Consider the following 27435-nt stretch of genomic DNA (forward strand, 5'->3'; position numbering starts at 1 on the left):
TTTGTTTCTTAATTCGCCATGTCACAAGGTTCTCCCCAACAAAGGTACAATAGCCAGAGGTAGACCGCCTATCTGTAGAACTACCTACCCAATCAACATCAGAATACCCACAGATCTTAAGGGATGGTGAGGGTCGATAAAGGAGGCCCTTGCCAGGTGCACCTTTTAAGTATCGAAGAATGTGAAAAATAGCATCTCAATGTGGGTAGCGAGGGGCATGCATAAACCGGCTGACAACACTAACAGCAAAGGTAATATCTGGACACGTTACGGTAAGATAAATCAACTTCCCAACAAGTCGTCTATAACGACTAACATCAAGAAAAGGATCACCATGTTCTGCATCAAGTTTCATAGCAGAATCCATAGGAGTATCAACTGGTCGTGAGCCAAGTGTGCCCGTCTCGGAAAGTAGATCCATCACATACTACCGTTGACATAAATATATACCTTCTTTCAATCGTGCAACTTCAATACCGAGAAAGTAACAAAGAACGCCTAGATCCTTGGTATGAAATTGTTGTCCCAAGTAAACTTTAAGGTCTTCAATACCAACAACATCATTCCCAGACAAAATAATATCATCCACATACACAATAAGAACAATAATCCCAGCGGAAAAGCGTTGAGTAAAAACTGAATGGTCAGAGCTAGAGCGTTGAAATCCATATTGAATAACAATAAAACTGAACTTATCAAACCAAGCTCGTGGGGACTGCTTGATCCCATAGAGGGCTTTCTTCAAATGGCATACTTTATGTTCATTACCAGATATAACAAACCCCGGTGGTTGATCTATATAAACCTCCTCATGCAAATCTCCATGTAAAAAGGCATTTTTAATGTCCAACTGATACAAAGGCCAAACACGACTAACTGCTACTGCAATAAGTATTCTGACAGAGTTAAGTCGAGCAACAGGTGAAAATGTCCCCATGTAATCAACACCATAGGTTTGAGTAAAACCTTTTGCCACCAACCGCGCCTTGAGGCGCTCCACGGAACCATCTGGGTGATACTTAATGGTGAACACTCATCTACAACCAACTGTTTTCTTTCCAGAAGAAAAAAATCTGAGATCCCATGTCTGATTTGCATAAAGAGCACGCATTTCTTCTTCCATGGCTAGTTTCCAGCCCGGAGATAGTAAGGCTTGCTGGTATGAACAAGGAATGGAAACAGCAGACAAGGACAAGGCAAAAAATCGCAAAGGAGGGGAAATTCTATGGAATGAAACAAATTGTAAATAGGGTGTTCTGTACATAAACGTTTACCTTTACGAACTGCAATTGGCAAACTAGGACTAGCAGATGGAGGTGGAGCAGATGTAGCAACCTCAGGTGAAGAAGGCGATTGTGTAGGAGCGGGTGCACAAGATATCACTGATCTGCCCTTCAAGCGCCGATATACCTGCAAAGGTTTTTCAATAATAGGTGGAGGTTTAAAAGGAAGTGGAGTTGGGATGGTAGGAGATGTAGGACTAGAATGAGCATATGTTGGACTAGAGGGAGCAGGTTGAGCAACTTCAGCTGGAGAAGGTGATTGGGTCGGAGCTGATGCACAATGCAGCACTGAACTGTCCTTCAAGCGCCTATATGCCTGCAAAGGTTTTTCAATAGTAGATGGCAATTTAAAAGGAAGTGGAATAGGGATGGTAGGAGATGGATGTAAGGCAGACTCCCCCTCACAAGAAGCAACTAAATCTAGATCGAGTTGTTTTCCAAAAGGAGTGAAGAATGAAGTATACTCGAAAAAAGTAACGTCCGCGCTCATATAATATCGATGAGTCTCTGGACTATAGCATCTATATCCCTTTTGTGTACGAGAATATCCAACAAATACACATTTAATAGCACGGGGGGACAACTTATCTCGACCAGGACCAAGAAGATGGACAAAAGACACACAACCAAACACCCTAGGAAGGAGACTAAAGGAAGACACACCAGGATAAAGAATCGAAAAAGGAACTTGATTGTTTAAAACAGATGATGGCATGCGGTTAATTAAATGACAAGTTGTAAGAACAGCATCTGCCCAAAACAACTTAGGTACATGCATGTTAACCATAAGGGTACGAGTCACATCTAACAAGTGGCGTAATTTAAATACGCTCAGCAACACCATTCTGTTGAGAAGTTCCTGGACAAGTTGTTTGATGGATTATACCATGGCAAGCACAAAAAGTTTGCATACAAGTCTGAGTGTACTCAGTAGCATTATCAAAACGAAATATTTTAATATGCTTATCAAATTGTGTAACAATTTCATTATAGAAAGTAGTGACAACTTTAGGCAACTCAGAACGATCTTTCATTAAATATAACCAAGTCATTCGAGAGCAATCATCAACAAAACCACAAAATACAAGAAATTACTCAAACTTTTAACTCTTGCAGGACCCCAGATGTCTGTATGGACTACATCAAACACCCCTAATTGACGCTTTTCTAAACGACGGGGAAAACTACTACGATGATACTTGCCTAACTGGCAAGCTTCACATTCCAAAACACTTACAGGACTCAAACTAGGAATAACATGACGTAACTTAGCAATAGATGGATGACCCAATCGATAATGCCATTGAAGTGGGGATACTGTAGAACTGAAAACCGATGCAGAAACAGTAGTGCCAACATCCAAAAAATATAGGCCATCTCTCTCATGCCCAAAACCAATCACCTTCTTCGTCTGGAGGTCCTGAAATATACAAGAAGTAGGAGAGAAACTCACTGAGCACTGTAATGCCTTTGTAAGTTGACTAACAGATAACAAATTAAAAGGAAATTGTGGAACATATAGAGCGGACGATAGAGACATGGATGTGGTAGGATTAATATCACCTTGGCCAAGCACCGGCCGCAAGGAACCATCAGCCAAGGTAATACTAGACTTTGCGGAATGAAAATGATGAAAGAGAGAAGGTATACCAGACATGTGGGCACTCCAAGTCAATGACCCAAGAGGTAGATGGGTGCTGGACAATGCACGTTGAATTACCTGAACTAGTCACAGTAGTTGTAGGTATAGAAGAAGATGCACGCATAGAACCAAGCGTCTAGATGATTTGGTCAATTTGAGCAGAGACATCGGGAGATGTGGCTGACGCGCTGAATTCAGAAGTAGTTACACCTCTCGAGGCAGTGGCAACAGGAGGAGTAACACATGAAACCTGATTGGCATATGCAGGTTTTCCATGCTTGTCCCAACAATAGTCCTCTGTATGTCCAATCTTCCCACAAAAATTACATTTCCGATCCTCACGAGGAGCTAAACCACGACCACTAGGGAAAAAAATAGCACCATGGCCAACACGGTCCCCACGACCACCACTACAACCGCCCCCACGACTACCACTACGGCCGCCACCACGACTACCACTATGGCTGCCACCACGGTTTTCAGCACTAGAAATCAAGGCAGAAGCCTCAAAAGGGGCTAATGGAGTTGAATGCTCAACAGATGCACGAGATAATCGAGAAAATGCATTGGATGATGTAGGCAATTTTTCTCCAGCCAATATTTGATCTTTAAACACTTTATACTCTGGATCAGGACCATATAGCAATAATGCCACGTGGAACTCCTCCCTCTGAGCCTTTTGTACCTCAACATCCCCACTGAAAGGTTGATATAAAATAAGTTCCTCCCTTAAACCCTTAAAAGTACTATAATCCTCAGCTAAAGGTCTACCAACTTGTTTTGTGGCAAATAACATCTCGAATATCTTGTAAATGCGAGAGATGTTTTTCTCTTGAGAATAAGAATCCTGGAGGGACAACCAGATCTTCTTTGAGCTATCAAGAAACTGAACATTGGACGCTACTTGTGGTTCCATACTATGCTACAACCAAGTCATCACTATGGAGTCATCACTCAACCAATCCTCATAGTTACTATCTGTTTTAGGTGGGGGGTCATCTTCTAAATACTTCGACTTTCTCTTGGCTCGCAAATACACTTTTACAGCATGTGCCCATGGTAGATAATTCTGACCATTAAGTTTCATGGAGGTTATTTGCTTGGCCATGTCATCATTCACATGGTATAAATTAGTTTTCTCACCATTACCAGTCTTCAATGGATCAGCCATTAAGTAAAACAAATTTCTGAACTTGCTACCAAGCACCAAACACTAGAGTTTTCTCAAGCACTAGGAGTGTAGAAAAAAATCACAACACTTGCTAGGGACTTTTCTCAAACAACAACTGTGCAGGAAGAGAACCCAAAGAACACTAGTCACAAAGAAAAGTTCCTCACCACACAACACGCTTAGGAACACCATAGGAGTGCAGCTTCAAACAAGACACACTTGCCTTTGACTATCAACAGAAAATAGGAGAGTAAAGTATCACAACTTCAACAAGACAGCCCACCCAATATACATATAAACATCAACTCAGACACACAAACAGCTGCACACCTTCACAATCACCACAACACCCTAGATTTACATCTAGGGGCACACACCAAATATCAACCATTTTTAGGTTTTCTTTACCACAAACTTTTGTCAAACAAGACCAAAAAAAAATAATAATAAAATAATAGAAAGAGTTAGATCTGAACAAGAGCTCTTGCTCTGATACCAAGTGAAGTTTTGGAGTGGAAAAAAATAAGAAAGAGAAAGAGAGATCAGTCTGGAATAAACTGTTCTTGTTCTAACCCACTATTTATTATGTCTTAACAAGAATATTTACACCCACAGGTACACCACTTAACAACCACACAATGCTACTCACACCCATTACTAAAAACACCCAAAATAATAAAAACAATACTCTCACAAAAGTTAATGGTCAATCCAAGTTGACCGTGTGTTTAGGGGCGAATCCTAATTGGGGCATCTAGGGGGGGGGAGGTTGGGGTTGGGGTAATACTAGTTAACTCTTGATTGTTTCTTTCCTTCCTAATACCCCAATTAGTTCGGTTCTTTTTTCTTTTCCTTATAAGCTGCAATTTATGCAATTGTACTTCTAATTATGTTTCGTTCTATTATAAATACTGCCACTATTGTTTATTTATTTTATTAAAAAGCGTCTTTTCATTTCAATCAAGATTATCAGATTCTATGGAGAAATTAAATAGTGAAGGTTGGCAAGAAGAGATAAGGTGTCTTGAAGACAAAATTGCAAGACTAAGTTGTTAGTCGAGAGTGATCAAAATACTACTTTGTTTCATCATATGGCTAGAGTTAGGACTTAGGAAAGCATTAATCACTTGGAATGTCTCCGTACCAAGGGAATTAAGTTTGGAGGTGAGGATTGTCTTACAGAAGACATTGCACATTTCTGTCCAAAGCTTTATACTGTACCTTGCCAGCTTCGTCCTTTGGATGGCCTTCATTTGGGCCGTAGGATGTAGAGGACCTTGAAAAAATGTGGTTTGCCATTTGTAGCATAGGTATTATTGTTCTCTGGGTCCTGACGTCTTCCCAATAGACTTAGTTCCAAGTGGTTGGAAACCATCAGGGTGGAGTTCATGAACATGGTGGAGGAATTTAGTAGGACTAGTTTTCTTGCTCATACCCTCAATATCACTTTGGCTAGTGAGGTGGTTGAGGGGCATTCTTGGGTGTTTTATGCCTGTATCTGGACTGTGTATTAACCTTCCCAAGAGCTTCCTGTGGGTGGGGTGGGAGATATAGAGGCAGTTGCATCTGTATTCAGTTGTGAGACTGTGTCTTTACCATTTAAATATCATGGTTTACTGAGTTAAGTCCATTTGGATCTTACGGTTGAACCCTTTGGTAAAAAGTTAAGTGGGTGGATGGCCATGTATTTGTCTAAAAGGTCTAGGTTAGTGCTCATTAAGAGCACACTATCCAATCTCCGAGTTGTTTTTTTTGTCAGGATTCAATCTTCCTGTTAACTAGATCTTCTCTGTACGGAAGCGTGAATGTGTGGCTCATAGAATTGACTCGTTCATCTGTAATTTTCTGTTGGACGACTTAGAGGAGCAGCATAGCTGCCAACTTGTCAATTAGAACTTAGTTTGTTTACCTAAGAAGGTTGGAGGTTTGGGGCTAGGAAAGTCCACACCTTTGTCCTGACCCTGTTAGGTAAGTGGATGTGGAGATTTGGCCTTGTGGGAGAGAGAGAGTTATGGTGTCTTGTTTTGGAAAGGATGAATGACCCTTTTCATATACAGGGGTGTGGGGGTTTGGTTTGGCTGTTATGAATACTCTTCCAAACTTCAAGAGAGATTTTTTTTTTGCTCGTTAAAAAGTGATGAAGGAAAAGTAGGCTGAGAAGGCCTACATTACAATAGAATAACCGAAAAATAAATATTTACAAGAGATGAAAAAAAAAAAACTCGAGACATGCACCGTCACCCCATGTCTAAGAACATAAGACGATCCCATCTAGCTACAAAAGACTCAAAGAACCATCTTTTAAATTCTTTGAAGACTTTAGACCACCGAACTGACAAAACTTTTATCGAGATAATTGTCTTCTTAAGTGAAATTGAGATGCCATCAAAGCAAGGTATTAGGTACAATCGTTTCCTACGCTGGTCACTGTGGCATGGCGGAATGTAAAACAGTCCGTCCCCGCCCAGAGTTCCACTTAATTCATGATTAGTGACTAGGGAGGCAAATAACAAGACCATTGGGCCCTTATGCTGGAGGGAGAGGTTGGGTTCACCCTTCTTTAAAGTAACATGAGCTATCATTCGTTGCCTTACTCCCTTGCCGCTTGTTCAAGAAAGACAGGAGGTTGAGTTTTGGAATGCTAGATTAAGGCCTCACTTAGGGGCACCTGGCCAACTAACTCGTAGGGCATGATGTCCAAAAATTCTTCCGCACAAGTCATAATCCTTGTGCTGTGGAAGGCATCCATATCAAACACATGGATAGATCATACAATAATGTTTTTTGTGCGTGATAATTTGTGTTACCTATGACTGGCCATAGGATGTATTTCTCTTAGTAGTATGGAAGCTGTGGTATGAGGTCTGTGCACATTTACAGTAAACAAATAGTAAAATAAGACAGGTCTTAGTATGTTGACCTTAGATTGTTTTTTGAGATGGCATGAAGGATAGAGTCAAATCACCAAATTTACACTTCATGGCTATGTAAATGGTTAAGACGAGATCTAATACCCCTCTTGTGAGACTCTTTACAGTTTAAGAATTTTTGCTATCTGGTGATGATGACTGTAACACATTCCTTTTTCTTTAAACTTTTGATATCTGGTGATGATGATCTTAACAAATTCCATTTCCTTTATCACTGGCAGTGATAGGGAAGTAAATGCAAAGTCACTGCAAGAGTTGATAATGGAAGAACCACATCTGACTCGATTGGGAAGGTGAGTGTGACTTGCAAGCTCTAAATTCTTTAACTCTTGAGAAGTTCACTGCATCACTGCATTTCCGGAAGCAAGCTTCCAAATGTTTCTTGTGATATCTTCTTACTTTTGCTATAAATGCAGGGTCACAAGGGGGGTTTCAGTGAGTTAGCATAAAATGAAGCTTCGTACTGTTCCTCAGCTGGGAATGAAGATTTACTGTGTAGTTTTCCTTTTCTTCCCCCTTTTTGTATATGTAGTCATTTTAAAATATATAGACCTCATAGAAAATAGATTGAATCATGCCGAACCCAAGGACCAATGTCTAAAAAACAAAGGCCTGTCCAGGTACACAAAGTTCTAATAGAAAGCAAGCGTCTAGATCCAAGGTTAAATATTTTTCACCAAAACGACACAAACTCTATATATTTAATGTATACAATATATGTGCTAGGCTCGCAGCACGTAATAATGGGAGTTTAAAAAATTATGCTGTCCAATATTGGTCTAAGTGTTTATCTAGCATCTCCGTGAACTCTCCAACATTTGCACCAATGGAAAATCTAGCCTTTGATGCCGGCTAATTAAGTGTCTTTTGTCTTTCGCTGCGGTCTTCACGCTCAAACCTGACACAAGTGCAAATGTCAGTGGACACAAATTAATTGCATATACCAATTGTCCGCGGTTAGAGATGCAAGCAAAGGGAGGAAGAAACAAATAGAACAAGAGCTGTTCATAATATACCCTTTACGGCATAACTACATTTTTTTCCCCTGTTGCTAATAAAATAATTTATTGGATATAAAGATGTGAAAGGAGTGGATCGGTTAAACAGGCAAGTGCATAACTAAGAAATCCATCTAGATGAAAGCTTCTAGCAAAGTTCCCAGGAGTCCACCCGCCTGCCACTGCATTGGCAATTTGGCATAGGGAGAACTGCTTTTGGGGAGAAAAAAAGTTGGGATTATTTTGATCGTGTCATTCCTAAATAGAGCTGTGGTGGAGCCTGTACAATTTTTTTTTTAAAGACTACCTTAGCACCTAAAAATTTGGCAAAAACAATCCTTGAATAAAAAACAACATCAACTGATTTTCATAAATATCATTATAGTATTGAACCCAATCCTTGAATCAAGTTCCCATATAATGGTATTGACTACTTAGTAAGAACGTCATCTTCTGTTAATAGAAAATATTAAACTGCGCTTCTGATAATTTGAGCTCAGAGAGCAATGTTCCTCTAACAAGATTTACACAATAATAAAAACAATCCAGTTAACCAGCTCAGACATTTAGGATCGAACTGCTAAATAAACTGGAAGGGAATAACTTACATTACGTGTGCACTTGCAGTGCCTAGCAGATATACTTTGTCCAGACTTATCAGCAAGTTATGTGCGTAGTCATATAGATATTCAAGGAAATGAAGAAGATAATGACAACAAGTGAACAGATACTCGGAGGGAATCGACATCCATCAAGGATTATTCATGCATGGACTGTTCAGTGCTTGCCCACGTTATTAGCATGTGATAACAAAACGAGAACAATTATAAGAATAAAATGAAAAGAATAAAATGAAATAAATAAAAGAAAAGAAAAGGTGGACAAGTTTTTACCTCAACAAGTACTCTTCCTTGTTTTGCAGCTTCTTTTGCTCTGTAATTCTGCTACTCTTTTGCAAAAGATCTTGCTTTCTTTTGATAAATTGTACAGAAGTCATCGTCGTCTGAAAGGATGGCGGGAATAAAATCGTCTTCATCGTCTTCAGCATCTTGATTTGTTCTATTCATGCTATCTGCAATATTGACAGACTGTATTAGAGAGAAAGAAAATACACACACGTGTACTACTATCCACCACTACTGCACAAACAAGAGGTGAAGCGATATTGTTAGTTATTCAATAATGGCAAGACCACCAAAATCCTCCATACCTTCGTCAGATACATAATCCATCCATCTTTTCAAACATTCCACTTTAGATTCCTATTTATCGCATAAGAGGCAGTAAGAGAATGATCATCAATTAGAGTAAATCAATAGTACTAGTATGCTTAAGAAAGATCAACGATCATACCGCTATCTCTGCCATCGTACGAATGTGCTGATTGTGTCGAAGACAACGACCATATCGTAGCTTCGGTTCAATTAGTTTCATCTGTAATGAAATGCAAAGGTGCCATTACCATGAGGAAATACATGAAGTGAATCACGTAATAAAATCATGTGTGGGAAAGATATATAACCTCTTCAGCTGTTCTCTCTCTTTGAGTGTCTCCCTTCTTTCTAGGGGTTGGCCTTTCCCTGTAAAGAAAAATTAAACTTGAGTTTGTAAAACTTGATAAATAGAGGTAGTACACATTTCTAGATTTAAACCAAAAAACAAAATGTTGGAAAATTAGAATCAGAAAAAAACTTACTTAAGGCAAACACTTCTTCATTGATTAAAATCAAAACCCTAAAAAAAAAGGAAATAATTGGTGAAAGAATTCGTTTTCTGTTAGTGATGAATTTTAGATAAAGATTAAAAACCTTCCCGTTTGTTTAGGAAAACTAATCAATATTAATCTCAACAAAAAAAAAAGAAGTTAAAATGAGGTCATCAAAATCCCTTAACTTAAGGAACAAAAACAATTGTGTGCGTGCCTCTTATTATTGTAAGGGTTCAACATGTATAAAAAGAAAAACAACTATATCTTTCGTATATACTCTTTTCTTTTCGTGTTTTCACTCATACTCCAATATGGAAAAAACTACTAGTTCTCCAACCACTGAATCTAGTGAAGTTGCTGAAGTTAATAGTATTGATGCTGATGAAGAGTTTCTCCAATCTTTTCCACTTGGATATCGCTTTGCTCCTCGTGATGATGAGCTCATAGAGCACTATCTTATGAACAAGCTCTCCAATCGCAAGCTACCAATCAATAACATTAAAGATGTAAATATTTACAAGCACAATCCTCAGGATTTTACAGGTATTTTATACTAGTTTTATTGAGTTAAATCAGTAGAAGTAAGTCTATGTTACGTTCTCTATCCTTTTTTCAGTTAAAGCACTCCCTTTACAATAATTAATTTCCATTGCAACTCACTTAGTAGTATGAACTTTCAGAACTTCATAGATAATAGTTGTTTAGGTTAGTTATATATGTTATTTGGCTTTATCACACTAAAAAAGTTTATTTTTCTTAACAAATATGTTTTGTTATTGTTGTTGTGCTATGGTTGAAACTTTATACGAATGCGGTTTATAGCTTTTACTGTCGTGGTCAATTTTGGTGGAAGGTTTATACGCTATTATTCTTTCTTGGACACCATGAAATTTAGAAAGTCTTATTTTTCATGCAACTTTCTTTATTTTTCTTTCAATGATCCATAGATCTTTACAAGACATATGGAGGTGATGGAGAGAAAGAATGGTACTTCTTCACACCTAGGGATCGCAAATATCCAAATGGAAGCCGTCCGAATCGTGCAGCTGGTAATGGATATTGGAAGGCAACTGGAGCTGACAGAGATATTACAACTAATACCAAAGATGCCAAAAAAATAATAGGGAAGAGGAAAGTTTTGGTCTTTTATGTAGGGAAGTCTCCTAAAGGAGCTAAAACAAAGTGGATCATGCACGAGTACAGAGTAGATGATGAGATTCCTCGGAGTAGAGCAGGATTACATGACAGAGTAGATGATGAGATTCCTCGGAGTAGAGCAGGATTACATGACATGAGGGTAATAAAACAAATAATTTTATAGCATTGTTTAATTTTTTTTGCCCACGATCCCTTGAATTCTCAAAGATGGCAATTCACATCACTGTTCTCATTTTTTGCATTTTTTTTCTATACAGTTGGACGATTGGGTTTTATGTAGAATTTATCTAAAGGTCGATAAATGTGCTTCTAAAGTGTCCAGAAAAAGGAAATGTCAAAAGGTTGATAAAGCTGCTTCTAAAGTGTCGAGAAAAAAGGAAGGTGAAAGGGTTGATAAAGTTGCTTCTAAAGTGTCGAGAAAAAGGAAAGGTGATAACCTCATAGAAGTTCCATCTATAGATGTTGCATATAATTCAAATCCAGCATCCACCCCCGAGTCCAATGGCAATCTTATGTCTTCTTTCGATTCTGGTAAGTTAGAACCAATCTTTGATGAAGACGGAAGATATCATATATTGACCATGTGTGAAGCCCTGGGGTTTGACGCTCCTTCCACTCACTCCTACAGCTACCTCTCAGAATATCGTACAGATTTATCTCACGATTTTTTTATGGAAGCTAACTATACAGTTCAAAGTGGATCTCCTCCTCAATCTGAAGCAAGGAACAATGTCAAAGACAATACCTATGGGATAAAGGCAGATGATTTTGATCGAATTTGGCCAGAATAGCAAGAGCCATGGATTAGTACAGTTTAAAACTAGTGAGGATAGTCTGTTAAGCTTCCCTCCAATCTCTTGTCACCTTTGGATTTGTAGATGGCTAACTATTCATGAAGAAGGACTATGATAGTCATAGTCTAATTTAGATTTGTATATAGTAGTTGCCTAGCTAGCTATTTATAAAGTAGGATTGAAAAAAATCTGGAGTAGATAGTCGTGTCCAGTTTAGGGAAAGTAGTTATTCTCTTATTAGCCATTTTCCAAATCCTATTCCTTTGAAATATGAGTACATTATTCAAATATATACAGTCTCTAGGATGAAATGGTTTGTTTTACATTTTCTTTTCCCTTTTGTTCAACTTTAATAATGTTCGTTAATTTATACTGCGATATATATGTTTATTACTATACTATTATATATAGTTTTCTCCTTTTCTCCCTGGAGCTTTGCTACTTGAAAAGAACATATTAATGTATATTGTATCAAGGATTATACATAACAGGCATAGTGTTGCATAGTGCGAAGTTTAAAAAACCATGTCTATGCGAGTTCGTAAAATCAGTTGATTATATATTATTTTACTTATACAACATAATTAATCAGTCGTTTATGTCGACCCAATGATAAACAATCTTTGATCCCTCCTATCGGCGGATTTTCGACTTATATTGGGTTATACAGGAGAAGAATAGGAAAGGCTACTACTTTAGGGTCACCAGATACTTGTGAAGAAAGTTTGCTAGCTTAAAATTGCTCCGCCATTGTCACCTTCATAAATAAAGCAAGGTAGTGTACTAGGTACCTAGCTAGGAAGTTTGGTAGACGTCTTCATTGGGAAAATGATGGTTTGTTTATAATTTTCACATCATCAATTTCATAGTGTCCAGGGACATATATATGAGAAACTTTTAAACAGGGATGACGATATATATATATGCAAATGAAGAAAATTCTACTAAAGCACATTTACCATCAATTCACTTATCCTTTTTTTTTTTTTTTTGTTTGGTAAGTTTATCTATTGTATATTAAGAAAAAGGAAAGTTACAAAAGTGTCTGAACTCCATGAGAGTTACTTACCAGCCTATTATATTGGGTTATACAGGAGAAGAATAGGAAAGGCTACTACTTTAGGGTCACCAGATACTTGTGAAGAAAGTTTGCTAGCAGCAGTCTTAATAGTTAATACAAATTGTCCACCCCCAAACTTATCCACAAATAGTTTCAGACCTCCCATTAGTTAGTTTCAAACTTATCCACAAAGATTCTTTTATAATAACCTGTACAACGTTACAAAAACTCTTCAAAGTGCCCCAAAGATTAATTGTAGTGTGAAGCACCAATGACTAGATAAACAGGTAGAAATGAATAAGCATATAAACAACATTGACTAAATAAATGGATAACAAAGAGGAGCAAACAAAAATTTGAAGCTTACCTATACTAACACTATATATTGTCTACCAAACCTTTCACTACAAATACACCAATATATATGGTCAATATATGGACTAAAAGAAATTCAAGGACTTTTGTCAAAAAAAAAGTTACAACTCTTTTGGATATTCTAACCTTTGTTCCTTTTCGACAATGTGTTAGTTAAAATTATCAATAATACTCCCTAGCTCACAATAATTACTCACTTGAAGGTACAAGGGCGCCACCATTACATGAGCACTATTTCATATGACTATAACATTGAACTCTCTACAATATAATGGCATAGCCAAGACTCAGATATGAACTTCCACTTTACTTCGAGATTATTGATGACTTTCGAATGAATGCAAACTGAAAAAATAGGTAAAAGGTAAAATTAATATCCACTATTAAATTTTATGAATTCAAACTTAGTTATCAAGTACACTTACCCTGCATTTAGTTGCCATATTCTGCCACACCAGTAATGAATTCAATAACCCGATTCTGTCTTTCATTTTTACTCTGTCAGTCCTCACTCCATTGCTATACATAATCAGTTGTAGCTTGTCATAACCAACTAACGCACCTACACCAGCACTTGCAACAGCACACAAGATGTTTGCTCCAGCACCCTTGAAGAGAGACTTGTCCCCTTCATTCTTGATAATCTGTGAGAATGCATCGAAAGAGCTCTTATACTTAAGAACTTCTCCTGAGGTCATCATCCTCCTCCTTCACACAGTATCAATTGGGTAGGACACATGCCATGCTCCTATTGTGATTCCCCAATCCCAACTGAAAACTTGCTGGAAAACTATCCTGTGATTACCAAACTCAAGAAGACTGGGGTGATGGGGGTTCTAATCCAGATGAAATTCCATTTCCTGAAAGAACAGGCAACACCTCCTTGCTTCTATTTAGAGTAGAAGACAACAATTGCAAGTTATCACAAGCATTGTGATTGTTTATTGCATTTTAAACTAGAGAACATGCTGACAATCTGTATCACATGACTTACTTGTCTTCACTAACATGCTAAAAGATGCACCTGCAAATCTAATATGGAAATATCACTGAAAGCTCATTCCCTTAGAGATCTTGTGAAGCTAACAACGAACGATTACCCCATGTATGCGACAAGCTGCAGAGACACCAACAAGAGATTTTCCTGCCTGCAAAATGCAAAAGAATAACCTATAAATCATAACCAAATTCAATGGAGGATTATCCTTGCATACTGCCAACCCAGACAAAACCTTCTACTTGAAAAATGATTCACCACAAAGGATCTCATTAATTAAACTAAAGCAAAAACAAGATGAACAGGACAAACATACAATCTGAAAGTCACAAATACTTTAGAAAGCTCACTTATCTTAATGTGTCTCTTCACCCTCACCAAAATAAAATTTACTCTCACGAAAAAAACCCAAAAAATATAAGACAAAGCCTAACCATTGCCAAACATTTTACTCAAGCTCTTTTCCTGGTATGGTCATGGCTGCGCTTGAGGCTTAAGCTCTTAAAATATGTTTGCAATGGCCTGTGTGTGGCCTACAGTGGCCACTTGATGCTCAAGGATCTTAATGATTTAATACCAACAACAATGACAGTATGTGTCAGTTCATTATACATCAAATCCACTAGCATCGACCGACTGCTGAAGAACAAACTCATATACATCAAGTACTGATTTGAAATAAGGCATTGGCAAGTTTCCCTGATCCATGCGATCCTTTTAGTTGAAAGAATTTGGTAGTTTACAGAAGTATCAATGACTAGCTGATATGATATTGAGGTTACCTTCAGAGAATGAGAAAGAGCAGTTGCCTGTAAACAATATATTGCTACAAAAGCAACCTCTTTACTTCCATTTAAAATGCTTTTCCTGACAAAAAGAAGCAAAGATTCCCACCCTGTAGATACATAAATTTTAGAGGCAAAACAAATAGAACAAATAAAACCATTCAATGACTTCAGAACTAGTTCAACCTGTCCAGAAAATTGCTTAAACTCCGCAGGAAAGAGAGAAAATGAACGAGAAGAGCAGGGTTATTCCACCTAAGACGAGCACTAGTGTCTCATCCCATTGTTTTTGAGCTGTGTTACGACTGTTGAAAAAATTCAAAAGAACAAGATAAGAAACTAGTACTTCCAGTTAAGCAACACAACATCCAATGTGTATACAATATTTCAATCCAGCCAAGGAAACACATAAAAAAAAAATAGACAGTCATTATAGTTCACTCATAACAATGAGGACATATATTTAATTTGTCCAAATGAAGACCAAGTCAGAATAAATTTTCACAAAAGTAACTGTAGTGAAACTTGCACATTGCCACATAATTGCAAAGCTAAGAAAATAATCAAGCAACTGAATATAGCCAGGGAACTTGTAACTATAAATAACCGACAAAGTTTAAAGGACCTCAAAAGCACTAGGGACTTATATCGTTGATTCTTATCATTATTGGCTATTGAGACCTAATAAGTAGTTAATACATGAAGATTCTTAGAAGTCTCAATTGCAAGACAATACTACTTAATAGATGTACTATTAGTTGATCGACAGACCTTAGTCACCAGAACGTGAAGCGGGGGCGAGAAAGTGGCTAACTTGGTAAGCTCTCTAATCCAAAGTGCTTTCAAAGAGCGTATACACATAGGATATTTTGAATAATTTTACAGTAAATTCAATAATGCATACTATATTACTATGGTACATATTTACTCAGCGCAAATATATGAAAATTTTAAATTCTTGAATAATGAGCCCAGCACATTTTTAAAACACAAGTAAAATTCAAGTTTATGCAAACACCAAAACAGAAGTAAAAGACAAAACCAGTTATTCCAATAGCAACAAACTCAACCATACTAACATGCAGTTTTGATTTCATCAGACATGTGTGATCTTATCGCGGCTTAAACAGTGAAGAACTACAAATGGTTGAGGATGGTAACAAAGAAATACTTGGGAACTAAAATTCAAAACCCATGGCCAGTGTGCATTTTAAGTTGTACGTACGTCTATAAAAACTATATATAAAAAATGTGTCACTGCTTAGCAGTAGATTTAATAGTTAATACAAATTGTCCACCCCCAAACTTATCCACAAGTAGTTTCAAACCTCCCATTAGATAGAATTCTCGATCTAACACAAACAATGACATTATAATATGCGTTTTAATCACAAAATAGTTATGTGTGCATTACCTTAAGTGGATGAGATTTGTAAAGAAGGCTTTTGGAAACTACAAACACTCCATCCTCAAACTCTTTGGCCTTCGCCAGTTCAGCTACACTCTCCTTTACTTGTATTCATATCATGTTTGGCCCTAACGAGAAATTAGATTTTCTTTTGAGAAACAAAATAGCTCGGGAAACATTTTAGTGAGAATTATTGAGTATAATATGGTGAAATGAACAGATTGACAATTTCGATAAACACACTCGTAAGTCATAAATCTCAAAGATTGATGACCCAACAATAACCCACCATCAATAACCTCATCCATATAATAATCTTTTAACACATTTCCAATCTAAACCACTCAATTCTATATTTTCAGATCCATGAACATAGAACCCTAAAAGAAACTAGGTTACATTGACACGCCGTATCGGACACGGATACGAATTGTCGGACACGGCAAAATATCAAAATTCGAGGTAAATTACATGCAATGTGTCCAATATGGACACGTAGATACGTATCCGACACGGATTTTTTTTCAAAATATGGCATGTCCATGTAACCTAGAAAAGAAATAACTAAAACTACCAAGTAAGCACTCCAAACCCAACAATGCCAATCTTCAAGCAATGTTTTATGCGACTTGGGTCGTCCATGCAAAACCATTAGGATGTACCACGAAATTCAGAATCAGGGAATCTAATGTTACCTACAACCCAAAAGGTCGCACAATTTTTTTTAATGAATATAATGTTAGCTTATTTACAAAATGATATTAGTAATAATTTGCAGCTAAAACTAACACAAACTAGGTACACTTTTTTTTAACATGAATGAACATAAGCTTTCCATACTATTATGAAGTCAGTTAAAACAAACAAAGAATCATTTGAGTAGCCCACTTTCTCAAAGACATCAGTTAGAACTTGATGTGTCAGTAGCAAAGTCTAATGAGCTACCTATTTAAAAACTCCGGGACAAATTCAAGGTAAGTTCATTTATTTGACATAACAAATGCAACTTGTCTCATTAGCCTGCAAATAATTCAATCGAGAACTATGTAATAATGAATTGGGCAGTGGAAATGAATCCTTCAGAATGAATTGATACAAGAAGGCACACAAAGGCATGAACACCATGAAAACAACCTACAATGCAAGTGGAAATGGGCTGGCACCACATTAGCGCGGCACACCTATAAGTATGTACCTTGAGTGTCTCTAAGAACAGGACACTTATGACTTCAGAAATAGGAAGAAGAAGATGCAAGAATTTGAAAGCTTGATAAAGTGATACGGTAGGCAAAGTTGACTGTCATTTGCATAAGAAGGAAAAGAGACAAAGTTTGGTGGAGCAAGGTTATTTGGCTCAAGCACTCATTGTTGGTTCAGCAGTTTCTACTGAAGATGGAATACAAAAAATCGGGATTCTTGCTACAAGAGTACTAGATGCCTGTTTTGTGAGAATTAAGCTAAAACTTCTGAATTCATGTGGTGCTGTCCAAGATAAATGGAACAAAGGGAGTGGCTGCATAACCTCTTCAACTTCAGATGCTATTGATACAATTTGAAAGACATTCTTCATGCATCAAGGAGAGCAAGCTCAATTGTTAAAAAGACTATAGCCGGCAGCTGTAAGTCGTCTAGTGGTTGAAAATTGGAAAACAAGATTAAAAATAGATTAAAGATAAGCATATAAGTAGAGAAGAGCATGCAGGTTGTTTCAATTTACTAGCCGAGGACTAAGTACCAACTTGGGATTGTCCTTACCCTATCAACAACTACAACTACTGAACTACAATAACAATTATAAGTTGGGATTCTCTTATTATTTTTTTCAATTATAAGTAAATACATAAAATCCAGGGTAAACTTTCATTTTTCAGAATAAGATTCAGAACTGCCATCTTCAGTTATGTTGTAGAAGTTTTTGGAAGTGAAAATGTACTAGCTACAACATGTAAAAGAGCTTGAGTCAAAACAAGTATACCTGAACACACTACAGCCGTAGAAAATGTGTGGTCTTCAAGGTTGAACAGCCTCAAGAAGCTTCTCATAGATTTCTCTGGCAGGTGAGTCCTCTCTACTTTTTTATTTTGATTGGCAATTCATCCTCTACCTGATTCAAGCAAAAGAATATCATTGGACATATTCAGATCATGTGGTGACTCTAATGAGAACTTGTTCAAGATTTTTCACAAAAGGTCCAAATACAAGACCAACATTATACTTGGATTTTTTTTTTGAATGATAGCTATGGGGTTAGGCGGACCCCTACCTGCATTCCTTAATCAAAATCTTACATAGATTGTTCCTCTTGTATCCTCCTCAATGATTTTAGTCAATTGTTCATCTAGAGGGGGTATAAAATACAAAAGAGTCTCGAGAGAGTCTTTTACACACTTAGCTAATAAATCTGCAGCCTTGTTGGTCTCCCTATAGCAATGGTTGACACTACTATAACTGAGTTTCTTCCTTTTGCTCCCGATAGATAGTACAATATTCTGACAATACCATGGTGATGTAGTCAAGCCATTAACTATACTCACAGCAATCATAGAGTCAGAGTACACCTGTACTTTGGTAATTCCATGTTTCAGACACCCCTCTAGCCCTGCATCAATAGCCATTAGCTCCTGTTGAAGTATAGACCTCTTTGGGTTAGAGCCCATGTAGGCAAAATGCACTGTGCCATCTTCTTTTCTTGCAATACCACCGAATCCTTGGTCTGAAGGAGTCAAAGACCCATCCGTGTTTAACTTAACATGGCCTGGATCAGGTTTACGCCATTGGCAGTAAATAGGTTCCTTTGCATGGTAGTTTGCATCTATACCAAGGTTTTGAAGGACTCTCACTGATGTGGAATCTGGTATATCCTTTACAACCCTTTGTATGTATAGCTTCATATCTTCTAGTATTCTCACCATGACCAGCTGAGGGGGACGATACTTTTTCTGAAAGATTCTAGTGTTCCTCTCAGCCCAAATAGCACTTACGGTAGCACAGATATATGCTCCTCTGATATCACCTTCCATAGAACTATTTCTGCTAGTCTGCAAGATACTATGCCACTCATTGTTAGAGTCTACTACTCAAAACCCATACCAATCTTTGCTTTGACCCCCACTCCACACTCTCTTTTTGTGTAAGAACACTCAAAAATAAGTGTTTGGAGTTTTCTCTTCTTGTTGTTCCACACAAACTACATTTTGAATGATTGATTATACCTTTGTTAACCAACCCGTCTTGAGTGGAGAGACTACCGGAGAATAGTTGCCAAGTGCAAAAGGAATGTTTAGGGATCACCAATTTTCCCAAACAAGCTTGGACCATTTGACTTTGTTCTTAACCTTCTTTAGTGCTATATAAGCGGATCGAGCAATGAATTTTCCTGAATGAGTTAGAGACCAAACTACTTGATCCTTGTTCATGAGATCATATATATCCGTTCTTAGTATCTTGGTCTTCAAGTCACACTGGAAGAGAAAGAACTATGTCATTCCACCTCGCCATTTGAGATCCAGGTTCACTAACTTTGGCTTCCTCACCAAGTCAGTAGCATTTGTCTAGCATTGTTATCCCATAGGAGGGTGTGTCTCAGACACCACAAGTCGCGCCCGGATGAAAGTGTCATCTCCATTAGCAATGATGTTTCTCGTAAACTTCATAGCAGTCTTCCTATGCTCTAAGATGCCTCTCCATACCCATGAGCAGTCCTTAGGAGCTTCCATAGTCCAAAAATGTTTGTTTTTGATGCTATGAGTACACACCCAGTTACTCCATAAAGAATTCTCTCTTGATGCAAGTTTGAACACTAGTCCACAATACGCAGCTATATTCCACGTGTGGAGATCAATCATGTTCAACCCCCCTTCATCCTTAGAGAATCGGAGTCGCTCATGACTAGCCTTGTTGGATTTAAAAACCAAATGAGTGCACGTTGTCGAATAAGCTCTCAAAAGCCATAAGCAATTAGATATAGGTATTTCTCAAGTTGAATAATAGTGACATAGTATGTTTAACATACTGTGACAGGACACATGAGCAAAGCATGTTGGGAGGCTTCTTAAAAATGTTAGTCATTCAGCGAACACATGGTAATATTAGCTAAGCATATTTTTTTCAGGATAATAGTATCAGGCAGAATGAGTATTTGATCAGTTTCTTTTGGTTTCTACATTACTATCTTGGACCACAAACAAATAAGCAATTCAATCTATTTTCGTTTCCATTTACATGTCATGTACATTGGTGGATGTTTGTTACTAAAAACTTGACAGTTAATAATGAGCAAACCGATGCACTAAGTAGTGACAATACCTTTCAGGAACACAATTAAAAAAGTAATTTCTTCAGGAAGATAGATTAATGATAATTAGTTAAATACCTTTATTTGATTGCGGCTGTTTTGCTATTAAACTGCATCAGCTGCGTTGCACAACGGAGAATGAAGTTTTGCATATTTTTGTTTGTGCGAGAGAAGAGAGAGAGACGAGAATAAAAAACTTCAAATGGCTGGTGGCAGTTGAACGGTGGTAACAATGGAAAGGAAAGAGACGAAGAGGGCGTTGGTTTTTCTCTAATCTAAATTAAAATCTACGTTGTAAATTACGTTTTCATCCTTTTAATTAAATATCATTAAACTTACATAGCATAGCCGGTTATAAAAAAAAATACTAAAAAAAAAAACTTGGACCAGAAATCTGCATGCCGTCTTGGCGTCGCGTACTCTAGAACCTCTAAATAAAAATAATATTGCATCACGGCAGTACTGTGCGATCGATCTTGCAAACAGTGCAGCAGGCGCATTCTAGAACTGCTATTAAGAGATTATACTGAAATGCTAACACACAATATGTCAAAAAGATGTCCTATGTTTCACTTTATGAAAGGAAAACAGAAGCATTAAAGTTCTGTCGTTGTTGAAACATAAGTTCCAATACACTCAATCTACACTGCATACAATTTTCTACAGAATCGTTAAGTACTTAAGTGTTGGAATTGGACGGTTCAGTCATATGGGTGATAAGTGATTGGGTGAATATGAAAGTGGGCATTAGATGCTACTTAAGTTATCAAAGCTGTGAAAGCGCAGAACTTCAATTCGACCTATATTCGATTAAGCTCTAAAAGGACTATTACCACATGACCACAGGAAGAAAAAAAAAAAACCACCATCCAACGGGCGACAGTTTTGCATGAAAAAGGAAAACCCCCAAAGGCCCAAATAGCATCTCCGTGAACTCTCCAACATTTGCACCAATGGAAAATCTAGCCTTTGATGCCGGCTAATTAAGTGTCTTTTGTCTTTCGCTGCGGTCCTCACGCTCAAACCTGACACAAGTGCAAATGTCAGTGGACACAAATTAATTGCATATACCAATTGTCCGCGGTTATAGATGCAAGCAAAGGGAGGAAGAAACAAATAGGACAAGAGCTGTTCATAATATACCCTTTACGGCATAACTGCATTTTTTTCCCCTGTTGCTAATAAAATAATTTATTGGATATAAAGATGTGAAAGGAGTGGATCGGTTAAACAGGCATAAGTGCATAACTAAGAAATCCATCTAGATGAAAGCTTCTAGCAAAGTTCCCAGGAGTCCACCCGCCTGCCACTGCATTGGCAATTTGGCATAGGGAGAACTGCTTTTGGGGAGAAAAAAAGTTGGGAGGTTTATTTTGATCGTGTCATTCCTAAATAGAGCTGTGGTGGAGCCTGTACAATTTTTTTTTTAAAGACTACCTTAGCACCTAAAAATTTGGCAAAAACAATCCTTGAATAAAAAACAACATCAACTGATTTTCATAAATATCATTATAGTATTGAACCCAATCCTTGAATCAAGTTCCCATATAATGGTATTGACTATTTAGTAAGAACGTCATCTTCTGTTAATAGAAAATATTAAACTGCGCTTCTGATAATTTGAGCTCAGAGAGCAATGTTCCTCTAACAAGATTTACACAATAATAAAAACAATCCAGTTAAACAGCTCAGACATTTAGGATCGAACTGCTAAAAAAACTGGAAGGGAATAACTTACATTACGTGTGCACTTGCAGTGCCTAGCAGATATACTTTGTCCAGACTTATCAGCAAGTTATGTGCATAGTCATATAGATAACAATAAATGAAACTTGTAGATATTCAAGGAAATGAAGAAGATAATGACAACAAGTGAACAGATACTCGGAGGGAATTGACATCCATCAAGGATTATTCATGCATGGACTGTTCAGTGCTTGCCCACGTTATTAGCATGTGATAACAAAACGAGAACAATTATAAGAATAAAATGAAATAAATAAAAGAAAAGAAAAGGTGGACGAGTTTTTACCTCAACAAGTACTCTTCCTTGTTTTGCAGCTTCTTTTGCTCTGTAATTCTGCTACTCTTTTGCAAAAGATCTTGCTTTCTTTTGATAAATTGTACAGAAGTCGCCGCCGCCTGAAAGGATGGCGGAATAAAATCGTCTTCATCGTCTTCAGCATCTTGATTTGTTCTACTCATGCTATCTGCAATATTGACAGATCAGATTAGAGAGAAAGAAAATACACACACGCGTACTACTATCCACCACTACTGCACAAACATGAGGTGAAGCGATATTGTTAGTTATTCAATAATGGCAAGACCACCAAAATCCTCCATACCTTCGTCAGATACATAATCCATCCCTCTTTTCAAACATTCCACTTTAGATTCCTATTTATCGCATAAGAGGCAGTAAGAGAATGATCATCAATTAGAGTAAATCAATAGTACTAGTATGCTTAAGAAAGATCAATGATCGTACCGCTATCTCTGCCATCTTACGAATGAGCTGATCATGTCGAAGACAGCCACCATATCGTAGCTTCGGTTCAATTAGTTTCATCTGTAATGAAATGCAAAGGTGCCATTACCAAGAGGAAATACATGAAGTGAATCACGTAATAAAATCATGTGTGGGAAAGATATATAACCATCCTGAGAAGTTCAACTTCTTCAGCTGTTCTCTCTCTTTGAGTGTCTCCCTTCTTTCTAGGGGTTGGCCTTTCCCTGTAAAGAAAAAATAAACTTGAGTTTGTAAAACTTGATAAATAGAGGTAGTACACATATTTAGATTTAAACAAAAAAAAAACAAAATGTTGGAAAATTAGAATCAGAAAAAACTTACTTAAGCAAACACTTCTTCATGGATTAAAATCAAAACCCTAGAATCACAGAAGTAAAAAAAAAAAAAAAAAAAATGCGAAGAGAGAGGAAATTATTTTGAAAGAATTTTACAGGGAAGATTTTGGGAACTGTGGGATAATTGGTTTCTTTACAGTCAGTAAATCAGCCATGGGGATTTTGTCCATGCTGCTTATAATTTAGAATGAAAGAAGAATGGTTAGTTGTCCACTTTCTTTTTTCTCTAGATGAAGATTCAACCTTGAAGAGCATTCCCAAGACCGTTAAAAACTCATACCTTGTTTCCATAATATTCTTCCTCATTCGTTTCTGCATCCGAGTCATTCTGGTGAGCAGCTGCTTAGTCTTACATTACAAGAACACTGGGAAAATACATCTGTCATATTTAAAAATGAATGCACATTAGCAATTTACTCGCAGCAACTGTAACTAAGAGAAACCAAGTAAAGTAGCATACCAAATGTTCGTCAATCAGCTTAAGTGCTTTCCTATAATTTCTTGGTAACTGAACTAGCATCCGATATTTATTTGGCGCGCGAGCTCTTTTTTTATTTTTCACTTTTAAGTATAAGAAGCCTGCACAAAAAACAAAATGTATATTATATCAACTAGCAAGAACCTATCTTAATGGAAGATCAATAGCTGAGAACCTAGAGCACACACCACAGGCTGGACCAAATTACACAAAAAGTGTGTCAACTATATAATATAATAACAGTCCAACTCCCTGAGATTTGCTAATATCGTAGCCAGGAAGGAGAAAAAAAACCCAACCCAACAACAACTCAGAGGATTAGTATAATCTATTGACATCATGCCCATCTAAAGATTTTTCCTTATGGACATCAGAAGGGAGCCCTCCAAAAGTGTTCAGAATGACATTGAAAAGAAGCTTAATTTGGAAGCACTAATAATTTCTTCGTTTAGGTGAACCCCTTGAGTCAATTTAAGCCTAACTAGAAAAGATCAAAATAAAATAAGAGAATATTGTTATTACCATCGCTGTAGTGCAGTGTAACGTAGTCACCGGGGCATGAGGAGAGTCGTTTGGGGATCCCAGTTTTTACGTTGTCGTTCTTCTTCATCCTCGAATTCGGCTCCTTAATATTTTTGTACCCTTTCGGTATTTGTATGTGTGCTTAAGGTACGAGGTCGCCGAAAAAGTGTATGTGAAACTGACTTGGTATATTTTTTTCTCGACTCCTGCTCCTCTATAACCGGGTACAGATTTGCTGCCATCTGTCCACTTACTACCCGATTGTAGTTTTCCTTAAAAATTAGTGTTCATTGGGCGGCTGGGCGCTACCAAGGGCCAATACACCCCCACCAAAACAAAACCCAACTTGAAGAAAAACCGAGAAACCGAATATTTCTCTACAACTTCTTCTCCTTCAGCTGAATAGAGTACTCTTTTAAATCAACATTTTTATATGGGATTAACAAACTTTTCATAAATCAACATTTTTGGGGGAACATATACTCTTTTAAAGATCAGGCAGAAGAGGGCTTCAAAATTGTTTCTCCAACTGTCCAACAAACTCCAATTGTATCGGGTGCTTATACTCATGCAGATAAAGGGTGTGTATGTCATAAGTGTACCAAGAATTCAGAATGTTTATTGGAAAAAAGAGAGTAGAGTTTAGAATTGTACATGCGTACAGTTTATCGGAATCATTTTATGGCATTTGTTTCAATTTTTTTTTTTCTCTCAATGTGTTTTTCACAGTTCAAGACTTCACGCTTATACAATTGTGAATTTGTGACCGACACTCAGGTAGAGAAGTCACATAGGTCCAATCTGCTGACTTAATCAACATTATTATATGGGATTATAGATTATAGATAGACAGATGATGGGATTATTATAATTACTACGTGATTATAGCTTTGCTGCACTTGTTTTTTGGTACAGGCAAAGAAAACATAACAGTCTCGTAAGATTTTTTATTGTTTGAGATATCCAAAAGTTGCACGTTTTTTATTTTATGTTATAACTTTGTCCATATTATACAAGAGATGTTTACGATATGGTATGATTGGTTTTTACTATTTTTGATAGATTCTAGCTAATACTTGTTTCTTTTTGTTTTTTTATTTTTTTATTTTTGTGGCAAAGTCGCCGAACAAATAATGTGTTTAAAGTTGTTTCATGTGCGATTGGCGGTGGTAGCTCGAGTACTAGCTACTAATAAACCAATGAAAAAGCCTAGAAACCGTCTACAATTAGCCTAGAGAATCGGGAACCTTACTATGTGCAGAGAGATCCCATCTACGACTTGGTGAGTTTTATTTATTTATTTTGCATTATTATATTTAGGTTGCATTGTATATTTTTCTTTGCTTAATTATGTTGCAGCATGACATTTTGAGATAAACTGGAAATATGATACGACGCGGTATGGATGCGGGTGTCAGTGCAATTCCTAAGGATGCGATGACATATTTCTAGATGGCGTACCAGATGACTCATACACAATTTATTCCTCGTGGAGATTGGGGTGATGTTTTATGATGAAGTTGTAAAATTTGAAACAACTTTATTTATTTGATGAAATTGTAAAATTTCAAACAATATATGTGACTGGTTTTGTTATAGAATTCGTTATTTTGATTTATGTTGTGGATGTTTGATTATGTTCGTTGGAAATGATTTATGACTGTTTGAGTTTCTGAGTGCAGGATGTTTATGAGTTTATCCGTGAAATAAAAACAATTTTTTTTTTTTGTTCTAAAAGGCCCAGGCACGCCAAATTAAATGAAGTTCTTTTATAAGGTGTAATCCTGCCAATTTAAATTGTTTTGTAAGGCCCAGTCATACCAATTGAAGTTGTTTCATAAGGCATAACCAAAATTGTTCTATAAGGCACAGTGATGGCAAATTTGCCATTTAAACCTTTTTTTAGTACCAAACAGCCTACACTAGCCTATTGGGATAAAAAACATGTGGCAGACATCTACAAAACATAATCATTTTGGTCCCAAAAGTCCGACTTGCGCCTTAGTTGATGGTTTCATAAGGCATAATTTAGCTGTTCCGTTTTTTTTATTATTATTATTATCAAGCAACCATAATTTGATCAAAATAACACTAATTTGTCGAATATAAACATTTAGTTTCCAAAAGGCAAACGTGTGCCTTATAGGGTGGGTTCATAGGGTCCAATCTGGCCTTCTGATTCGGTTTGATCGATAAAAGAGGTTGCAACAGGTTAACTTGATGTAGTTAGGGGGGTGCCCAACACAAAACATGTTTTTTAGGTCAATGACAAACTTGTCATAAATATTTTTTTTTCGGGGTCTTCCCAACACAAAATAGAAGGTGACCGTAGCGAGTACTTTTAACATTTGTTTTTGAAAGAATCTAGCTACTCAATAACCGGGTACTGGGATCAAACCCCAACAACTGCTCTGTATTTGATGACACATACATGTCTCCACTTAACGACCTTATAACTTTCCCGTTTCTCTACTTACATTTCCCTTTTTTTCTATTTTTTGTTTTTTCGTAATTACCAAAAAAAATAATCCTTTTTTTTTGGAAACCTTGAGAATTCTTATCTTAACTGAAATTGGAGGGTTTTCTTATTCTCATGTGTGTTTGGTTGCACATAACTGATGAGAATTAGAATTCTAACAAGACTTGGATTCTCACCCTAAAACTATGTTAATTGGGACTCTCACGATAGTTAAGGGTAGTTAATTTATTAGATATAGTTAAGAAAGAAGTGCACCTTTAGAAAAAAGAGTTTGCGATATAGTGGTCCTAAAATATGGAAAAGTCTTAAAGAACCCTTATTTAATTAAATGACACGTGTACATGTTTTTGAAGGGACTAAGAGAATTCTTATGGACAACCAAACGATCCTATTTCACATTATCATTGAGAATTCAATTCTCAGAGAATTCTAATTCCCGGTCGTTCCCAAACGTACCCTTACTCGTCTTCTTCTTTTGTCTAGTG

At 37.0% G+C, this 27435-nt stretch overlaps 4 protein-coding genes across 12 annotated transcripts; 1 reads left to right on the forward strand and 3 right to left on the reverse strand.

The window, feature by feature from the left end:
* Window positions 1-238: 238 nt before the first annotated feature.
* LOC147495661 (uncharacterized) lies at window positions 239-9858 on the reverse strand. 3 transcript variants are annotated; one of them, XM_086564301.1, is made up of 6 exons: window positions 9721-9858; window positions 9547-9604; window positions 9378-9458; window positions 9235-9286; window positions 8918-9096; window positions 239-7924 (listed from the first exon to the last, which is right to left on the reverse strand). In XM_086564301.1, exon 6 carries the CDS (start codon window positions 2125-2127, stop codon window positions 1126-1128), a length of 1002 nt encoding a protein of 333 aa, XP_086420427.1. In that variant the 5' UTR covers window positions 2128-7924; window positions 8918-9096; window positions 9235-9286; window positions 9378-9458; window positions 9547-9604; window positions 9721-9858; the 3' UTR covers window positions 239-1125. The 3 variants fall into 3 exon arrangements, with proteins under 3 accessions (XP_086420427.1, XP_086420428.1, XP_086420429.1); XM_086564303.1 differs by having other exon boundaries at window positions 2692-7924; XM_086564302.1 differs by lacking the exons at window positions 8918-9096; window positions 9235-9286; window positions 9378-9458; window positions 9547-9604; window positions 9721-9858 and adding an exon at window positions 8633-8911.
* LOC147495662 (uncharacterized) lies at window positions 9747-12019 on the forward strand. The gene is made up of 3 exons (XM_086564299.1): window positions 9747-10275; window positions 10680-11029; window positions 11148-12019. Exons 1-3 carry the CDS (start codon window positions 9894-9896, stop codon window positions 11679-11681), a joined length of 1266 nt encoding a protein of 421 aa, XP_086420425.1. The 5' UTR covers window positions 9747-9893; the 3' UTR covers window positions 11682-12019.
* Window positions 12020-13099: 1080 nt separating this feature from the next.
* Window positions 13100-25216, reverse strand: LOC147495663 (uncharacterized). 7 transcript variants are annotated; one of them, XM_086564324.1, is made up of 15 exons: window positions 24472-25216; window positions 23932-24050; window positions 23752-23850; window positions 23264-23339; window positions 23095-23175; window positions 22952-23003; window positions 22636-22813; window positions 20682-21628; window positions 18285-18413; window positions 16316-16437; window positions 15088-15206; window positions 14899-15011; window positions 14114-14267; window positions 13545-13979; window positions 13100-13464 (listed from the first exon to the last, which is right to left on the reverse strand). In XM_086564324.1, the coding sequence occupies exons 3-8, from the start codon at window positions 23796-23798 to the stop codon at window positions 21583-21585; spliced, it is 480 nt and encodes a 159-aa protein (XP_086420450.1). In that variant the 5' UTR covers window positions 23799-23850; window positions 23932-24050; window positions 24472-25216; the 3' UTR covers window positions 13100-13464; window positions 13545-13979; window positions 14114-14267; window positions 14899-15011; window positions 15088-15206; window positions 16316-16437; window positions 18285-18413; window positions 20682-21582. The 7 variants fall into 7 exon arrangements, with proteins under 7 accessions (XP_086420450.1, XP_086420448.1, XP_086420452.1 ...); XM_086564322.1 differs by having other exon boundaries at window positions 13545-14008; XM_086564326.1 differs by adding an exon at window positions 23458-23494 and having other exon boundaries at window positions 13545-14267; window positions 21437-21628.
* Window positions 18586-19329, reverse strand: LOC147495664 (uncharacterized). The gene has a single exon (XM_086568447.1). It carries the CDS (start codon window positions 19327-19329, stop codon window positions 18586-18588), a length of 744 nt encoding a protein of 247 aa, XP_086424573.1.
* Window positions 25217-27435: the final 2219 nt, after the last annotated feature.

This window comes from Coptis chinensis, chromosome 6 (genome assembly GCF_015680905.1).
Source record: "Coptis chinensis isolate HL-2020 chromosome 6, ASM1568090v1, whole genome shotgun sequence".
Classification (NCBI taxonomy): domain Eukaryota; kingdom Viridiplantae; phylum Streptophyta; class Magnoliopsida; order Ranunculales; family Ranunculaceae; genus Coptis; species Coptis chinensis.

Bases quoted from the DNA above. Each gene is read 5' to 3' on its own strand.
- LOC147495662 (XM_086564299.1), top strand. From the start codon at position 9,894: ATGAGGTCATCAAAATCCCTTAACTTAAGGAACAAAAACAATTGTGTG. The intron at 10,276-10,679 runs GTATTTTATACT...AATGATCCATAG, and splicing joins CAATCCTCAGGATTTTACAG to ATCTTTACAAGACATATGGA. The intron at 11,030-11,147 runs GTAATAAAACAA...TTTTCTATACAG, and splicing joins CAGGATTACATGACATGAGG to TTGGACGATTGGGTTTTATG.
- LOC147495661 (XM_086564301.1), bottom strand. From the start codon at position 2,127: ATGGTGTTGCTGAGCGTATTTAAATTACGCCACTTGTTAGATGTGACT.
- LOC147495663 (XM_086564325.1), bottom strand. From the start codon at position 23,798: ATGACTCGGATGCAGAAACGAATGAGGAAGAATATTATGGAAACAAG. The intron at 23,176-23,263 runs GTTATATATCTT...ATTTCATTACAG, and splicing joins AAGTTGAACTTCTCAGGATG to ATGAAACTAATTGAACCGAA. The intron at 23,004-23,094 runs GTACGATCATTG...TGCGATAAATAG, and splicing joins GTAAGATGGCAGAGATAGCG to GAATCTAAAGTGGAATGTTT.
- LOC147495664 (XM_086568447.1), bottom strand. From the start codon at position 19,329: ATGGAAGGTGATATCAGAGGAGCATATATCTGTGCTACCGTAAGTGCT.